The 7878-nt window shown below is 40.1% G+C and overlaps 1 protein-coding gene across 1 annotated transcript in view; it reads left to right on the plus strand.

Annotated features, from left to right (window-relative positions):
* The window catches only part of CRYL1 (crystallin, lambda 1), a gene marked incomplete at its 5' end in the record, with an annotated part of 44988 nt that overhangs the window by 19809 nt on the left and 17301 nt on the right, over positions 1-7878 (plus strand). Inside the window, one exon of the mRNA XM_010138491.1 lies at positions 2344-2538. Within this exon, the coding sequence (XP_010136793.1) occupies positions 2344-2538 (195 nt within the window). The remainder of the gene's footprint in view (positions 1-2343; positions 2539-7878) is intronic.

The following is a 7878-nucleotide window of genomic DNA, read 5'->3' on the forward strand; positions in this document are numbered from 1 at the left end:
GAGCCTAATATTAGTCTGGTGGTTGATAGGTCAGTTAAGAAGACTTGTTATGAAGGTTTGCAATATCTGGAGGAAGGTACTTCTCTCCTCTCCCCATTTGGTAACGACATGTTGCCTGTCTAAGGCATCCCTCAAGGGTGCAAAGTAAATGTCAGTTCCCTGGGCATGCTCAGGAGTGACGGTGTGAGCACAAAATACAGCCCCACTTTAATGTCTCTACAGCCTCCTGTAGCCTAATGCTGCAGTGTCAAAGCACTGATACCACTCCACCACGACCATTGTGCCTTGGGGTGAGTGGAAAGCAAAAGGGACAAAAGGATTGGTTTCTTTCTGTGTTTAAAAAAAAACAAACAACCCCAAAAGTACCTGTGCCTAGGTTTAGTATTTTCTCCAGTCTAAAATTCAGTAGTTCCATGCCTCATATTTCCAGGGTCATAACTTTCTGTAGTGCAAGAGAAGAGATAATGACTCTTCTGGACTTCTGTATTAAGTAACTATGGCTGTGATTTTTTTTTTTTTTTTCTAGGCTTCCGTCTCTTCTCTGACTGTTTGTCAGTCTTTGATTTTACACTAGTCCTTCTTACTCTCTTCCCAAGTTGCTCTGTACCAGTTGACTTGTTCAGTCAGAGCTGCAGTCATTATAGGAGCTACTTCTGAAACCGGGAGGTTGTTTTTGTCTTCTAATTTTTGTTCCAATTTTACTAACAGTCCACTAAAATGAATTTGATATTTGTGGCAGCTTTTGTGTAGCTTAGTTCTTTCTCCGTGTTTACTTTGTCATATCCTTTCTTAGTTTTAATTTTGTTAGGCTGAGTAAGGTAAGCTCTTCCACTCTCTGAAGAAAGGCTTCTCATTTTCAGAAACCTTCCCCCACCTCCAGTTTCATCTACCTTTTACCACTTCTAGTTTTACCAGCATCTACTATGTCACTCCTAAAATATCGTCTTCCCAAGTCTCCTCGGTGTGCTTGTGAACACACCCGTATACTCCCTGTGCCAAGTTCATGAAACAGAATATTTCAATCAGATGACTGTCAACACTAATCTTGGAAGAAATTTAAATAGCCATAGTCTTTCCCAACAATTAACTTGTCCTCTTCCTGATTGGAACCTGTGATATAATTAAGGGTTAGAAAAGCCTTCAGAAAACATCTTGGTGCTTGCAGTGTTTTGGGTCTTGCTAAATTGCCTGGCGCCACACCTGCAATGGTGTCCGTCACACCGTTCTCAGCGTTGGTGGTGGCACCACCAAAGAGACTGAGGTGAGAAGGGTTATGTTGGAACACAAGGCCCTTGTGTTACATCAGTAGTTAGAGCAACATAACCTCATCAGGTTGTGCATTGGTCGGACCCTGCAGTGAAAGGAGCCGTGTAAGTACTGAAAAGGAAGAACACGCAGAGAAGAAAGGCTGCTTGCATGAGCAGCAGTTTACGTGAGCGCAGTTAAAAGCCGTTGACTAGAAGGCAGCTTGCTGAAAGAATCAGTGCTTAATTACCATCCTTTAAATGCCCAAGTTATATCGGGTAGTAATTTGTGATATGTTGGCTCCTTTCGCTGCCTGGAAACTAGATCAGGAGGAGTTTAACACTGTAAGAACGTGTCTGAAGGACTGCTGGTTTTGTAGAGAGCGTGCAGGCAGTGTTACTGCCTCTGACACTATGACCTGAAGAACTTCTAGCTGTTTCTAGGATGCTCTTTAGAATTTTTAATCTTATTACTTCAAAAATACATTACACGAAGCTCTGGATTTGATGAGAAAGTATGTTAGGGAAGAGTCAGGGACAGGTAGTTGGTATTTTTTTTAAGTAGGTACGGTGTTTGAAGGGAACCTGCTCTGCAACTTTATCCAAGTATGTTTTATGTGATATCTGTGTTTAGCATGTATTTACAGCCTTGAGCCAGTAGCAGCTTATTTATCAAGTGTGGCATCTTACAGATGGCGTTTAGCAATAATTTTGTTACAAAATTCCAGGAAATACTTTGCTTCATTTGGAAAGGCAGGTGGTGACCACAACAACCAACAGCCTGACTATGGAGAAAACATCAGTTACTCAAGTCAATATAAAGCCTTCTAGGACTCGTGAGTACTGTCACCTTTAGTGTAGCTCCGTGGACTTTGCTGGGGTTAAACAGAGATAGGTTTAATGCAAGATTAATTTTTTTTTTTAATTTTAATTAATATTTCAGCTCTTATTGGATTGGTGAAGCCTCTCAGGGTCTGAGGATCAGACTTACTGTGTTCACTGGAAAATACACTAGTAGCAAGCTCTAAAGATGCTTTATATTAACTTGTTCTGTTAATCTGTTGATAGTTGACATTTTTCTTTTGTGTTTTTTCTTGAGGTAAATCCACCTTACTTTGTGCCGTTGGTTGAAATTGTTCCTCATCCAGAAACAGATCCTTCTACTACAGAGAGAACATATGCCCTGATGAAGAAGATTGGTCAATCTCCTGTCAAACTAAACCGAGAAATTGAGGGGTTTGTTCTGAATCGGCTCCAGTATGCAGTGATAAGTGAAGCCTGGAGACTTGTGGGTGTACGTACATCGGAGTTTTTTTCCAGTTTCTACATAGACACACACATTGCCGGTTTAGTAGATGTGACAATTGAGATTATATATTTACATTGCCTATAAATTTCTGTTAAACTGTCCCTTATGAACATGAAATATATATTAACATGGAAATGAAAACCAGTAAGAAGTTATGTCGGTTAGAAATAGCAAAGACTGACAAAGTGATATGGTCAAAACAAGTCCCCCTTTATCCTGCTTTCTTTTCAGAATACTGTCATTTTCAGGACAATCGAAAGAATGATCTTAAAAGCACAGAATTCAAAATACTGATTTTTCTTTTTTTGAGGCTGTCTCATCATCTCCTGTTGTTTTCTGAATGTACGGTGATTATGAGAATAGTATTTTAAATGGTTTTCTCTTTGGCCTTTCAAAGGTTCAACAGTTACTTGATACTTGTAGGTGAAGACAGATTTCTCCTCCTCCTGCCCATTCAGTCTTCTAGCTGAGAATCATTTGTTTGTGCCTCTTTGGCTTTTCCCACAGTTACTGGTTCTGTGCCGCAGTGTCTGATCTTTCATCAGGAAGAGCTGAATTAGGAGTCTGTTGCTCTCCTGTTGAGAAGAGATCCAGCTGGCCTTGAGTAGGGCTTACTTTTTTGTCATGGAGAGTGTTTTGATTTTTCAAGCTGTTTAAAACAACCATGCACACAAATATGGGTGAAGATCTTAAAACTCAGGTCATATCAACATACCGCAAACAGAACAACTCTTTTTCCAAGTCAGTATCTAAACATAGTTGCTGAACTGATTTTTGCTTACCTGTAGGTAGCTTCCACTAGCAACACTATAAAGGAGATGGGGAATGATAATTAAAACAGTGTTGTTAGGAAGGAACTGATCTACTGGAGATGTTTCTTTAGATAAAAAAAAAGTTTCTGTTACTAAAAAATTTCATACAGAGTCTTCAGTATAAGAAAAAACCCTTCAGAAAGCTGTAGTCATGTTGAAAGACACAGGATAGAAAGGATAGTAACCTCTAAATTATTTTTGCAACTGTAGTAACACTGATGAAAAAGCTGAGAATCAAAATGTAAAAATTACTCCTAAAAATGTGAACAAGGGAGGTAGGTTGATGGGGAAAAAAGCTGCAATTCTCTCTGTTAAGGTGCTTCCAGCATTTTAACCTTTCCTTGAAAGGAAGGAATCTGATGTAGAAGTAGAACTAAGTCATGGTAAGAAAAAGATTTTTTGAGGAGGAAAGAGCAAATGAGTAATGACAGGCTGTGAAGGAGGACTACAACTCCAAAACCCTCAAAACTCAAAGATGAAGCTGGTGAAATACTGATTTAAGCATCTTTTTACACACCAACTAGCATCATAATGCAGAAAAGGAAGTTAGCACTTAGACCTTAGTTCTTCTGAAAGATTTCAAAGAGTCCTTGGGAAACTGTGGGCCAGTAAGTCTGATAATGTGTATCGGTATATTGGTACAATGCCCTCGGTCAGCACAGATATCCAGGGAAGTATGAGCTCAAAAATCTTGTAGGAATCTGTCATGTCTGAGAGGCGTAAACTGAATTGTGGAAGTCTGCCACAGAAACCTAGGATAGTACACGTACGAACGGGTTCAGAGACACTTAGACCCGTTCGTGTTAGCGGAAGACCTTGCAGAAGGAACCTCCGGCTGCTGAAGTCTCACAGACTGGACTCCTGGGAGCCGAAGCAGTGTACATCATTGAAAGCAGCGCTCTCTAGTTGTCTTTGGTTATAGAAGGAGTGTAAGAACACTTCATGGGCTACTCTTGGAAAAAGAGGTATTGATTTGAGGTGAACCTTTAGTATGAACCTGTGGGGGGTGCTTTTGTGTGGGTGGTCGTACTTGAATAGTAAAAAAGTGGAGCTTGAGGCACTGACAGGTAATGAAAGCTGTACACCATCAAAGTTTTGAAGTTGTTCTGGCTTTGTATAATTTTATTTCGTTTCAGGCAAATACACATTTTAACTGTAACAACTTTGATGGCTTATTTCCGTTCCAAAAGCCTGGACAAACAGCAGCTGCCAAAGGAGTACAGATAGTGACTGGAGGCCACACGCTGCCTTTGGTGGGACTTTGATGGGAGTGGGACTTGGATGGAAGGAGAATCACTGCAGATAGGCGAGAGCTGCAGGCCTGAGGCAGTTCCTGTGCTTCTACTGTTGTGCTGCCAGCTTAGTCGCGTTTGTTGCGAGTTGTGTTTTGATGTTTTCCACTTTCAAAGTGGGGAAAAGGACTTCTCGCTTCTGAGTTTTAAGTCACTTTTCAGTCCTTGTTGTTGAGGGTTAAAATACTGGAAATATCAGCCTCCCTGCCTCACAGTCTTTGAGGCTCCTGAAAATCAAGTTTTACTCATGTTATTTCCTTCTGGTAACAATAGTTTTCATTACCCTCAGAATTGCAGGGGGTGGGAGATAAACTATGAATATTAGCAGGAGGGACATATTAATAAAGCATTCTTGTCTAAAATGACTACACCGTAAATCCTTCTGTGGTTAGATACGGAAATCGCGTGTATTGGATGAGGCAGACCACGTCAGCTTGGATGCAGAACACAGGCATTCCTACAGAGTTATTTATGAACGCTGTGGTATTTTGATGCTAATAATTGTTGACTATTGTAGAACAATGAGACAGAACCATAAAACATAATTTCAAGCTTCCTTGTTCTGTTAGTGGTTGTAAAGGTCTCAACAGGCATCCTTGTATGCCTACAGTTATATGTCCTAAACTGAACAGTGCTCCTTCTCCTGTTAGAAGTGTTTCTTAATTTTAACCTGGTGAGTGCTTGAGAAAAACCTGCGCTTTTGCTGGAGGACTGTTGTATTTCCACTGTATCAGTTCTTTGCCACATAACAAGGACATAAATATTCCATGTTCTTGTAGGTTTCTTATTTATGTTTTTAATTCTTAGATCTCTGGTACAAGTGCTGCAAAGCTGGTTACAATGTGAGTAACAGACATACTGCTGAGGTGTTGAGATTGAAGATCATTATTCCTTTCTTCTCCGTCCTAAATATTGATATTACAAGTTTGGAACCATTAGAATAATCTGTAGCTAGTAATAGGAAGAATATCTCGAAGAGCTTTCTCTTTTATTCCCTGTGACCATTTGTGGACTTTCTCCACTGACAGCAGTCACTGGTAGTATCTGATTTTGTGAGTGACTCCTTGGAGCAGACTTACTGCCTTTATTTGCCTGGGAAGTACCCTGTGCACTGCTGGCACGATTACTTTTGTACTTTTACCAGTACCAATACGTTCTATAGTAGTTTGGGATAATGTCATAAAAGGGTGTTAGTTCAATACCTTCAGAACAAGACAGAGTCAAGCTAGAGTTAATTCAGAAAATAACAACTAAAGAGTTTCACCAACACTTTAGCTTAGAAGACTTGAACCTTACTCTAACATCTACTGTGTCCTTCTACTGTGGATTACTGAGTGGAAGCTTATCCTGGTGAAATGTTTTTCTAAGCATTCAGCCCTGATCTAATTTAGGAGTTTCAGCCGCTTTTGAGAACCTGCTAACACTGTGTTGCGTGATGGCTTGTATGACAACTGTCTTCAGAGTCTGCGTTTTCCTCTGTATAAGCTTTTGTTACTGTCTGAATGTATTTTTTCTTTAAAAGTGGGCTTTTTTTTAGATTACAGTCATTGTAAAGACAAGAAGAATGGGCAGCCCTGCCATTTTTGTTAACCTTTTGGAAAATAAACAGTCACGGTTTGGCTGTGTGACCATTTTAGTTCATTTTCACAGCAATCAGATGCATTGGCTCCAGTCTCTAATTTAAGTACCTCTCCCTTCTCAGGTGACCAGCTTGGCAGTCCTTAAATGCTGGCAAGACTTTTTTAATTACAGATTCCTTATTATTAATAATTGTATTATAGTGTTATCCAGTGGACCTTTCCAAAAGATCAAAGATAAGGTAGACGGTTTAACATCTAGTTACAGTGCCCCATAAAAGGGGGATATCATAAAAGGACATTTAAAGGGCCAGGAAGAAAAATACTGCTGATACTCAGATGTTTCCTACAAGTAGAAGTAGGTGAGGGTGCTCTGGAGGAAGGAAGATAAAGGTTGGCAAGGTAAGAAGGTGTGAATTGTATAGGACAAGAAGTTTCTCAGACATGATGAAATGGAAAGAGATGGAGCTGGTGGAGGGATCTAGGAGAAAAGTCATATGCTTGGAATGACAGGAGTGGAAAAAGATCTCATGAGGGCGTGGATCAAAATGACTCGATTAAAGTGATAGTGAAGAGAAGGGTGTGACAATTGCTGCTGAAAGAGAAGACATGTATTAGTGGCAATCAGAAACGAATACTGGATTTGGAAGATGCAGAGGATGAAGAGGCAAATTTGGAGACAAGAAGGGAAGGAAGTCTGAAATAATTCTATAGACATCTGGAGTGAATACGAGAACACGATGAATTGGTAGTATCAGAAAAAGTGAGATCGGGGGGTGTTTTTGGCCATGTTACATCTAACATGATTACAAACCAAGTCAGTGACAGAAGTTGTGATGAGGGTGTGACTCAGGTGTAAAGACTGTTGATTAAAACTAAGCAGGTTGGGTCAGAGCGTAAAGATGGAGGCTGCAGAACTGCCACAGGTTTTTGAAAAGGAGAAAAGGATCCCTGCAGAGTGAGAAGCGCTAATAAAATACTGAAGGAGCGTTAGGACAATAATGCCGCATCACAGGAGATTAAAATCTCCAGCAATATGAGATTGTGGTGTATAAATGGTGTCGTAAGAAGTGTGGAGGATCCTGAGCTAGTCTAGCTCTTGAAGTTTGACTGCCATTGAGGTCACTGATGACTTTGGAGTTTATTTTAACTCAATAATAATAATAATAATATTGAGTTATTGATATTAATTCTGTAGTTACAGAAGCTTCTGGTGAACTTTTAACATGCTTCCCTCTGACAAGTGCTTAAGGAGAAGGCTTACAAGAAGTTTTTACACAGGATGAAGAGGATGAAGAATCCCCTTGGGAAGATTGTTTCACACCTAGACTTAATGAAACTGGGTTGGAACCCTTTCTTGTTTACTCCTTAGCATAAGCACTGATCCTTCTGGAAGACACCTCGCTGACCTTGCACCCACCCTGCTGAATCACTCCACCAATTTGTGATCGCCTTAACATAAGCAGGAGGTTGGGTTATTCCCTAGGCGAGGACAGTCTAACTTGTTTCTCATTTATGTGTTTCTCATTTCTGAAGAGAAAGTAAAGCTTTTCTTTAAGAGAATCTACATGACAAGGAGAAACTGAGCTCGACGTGTAGAATAATATACACTGCAACTGGAGGAATCTGTCACGTTTTCCTGCT

This window comes from Buceros rhinoceros, unplaced genomic scaffold, assembly GCF_000710305.1.
Source record: "Buceros rhinoceros silvestris isolate BGI_N320 unplaced genomic scaffold, ASM71030v1 scaffold17376, whole genome shotgun sequence".
NCBI lineage: Eukaryota > Metazoa > Chordata > Aves > Bucerotiformes > Bucerotidae > Buceros > Buceros rhinoceros.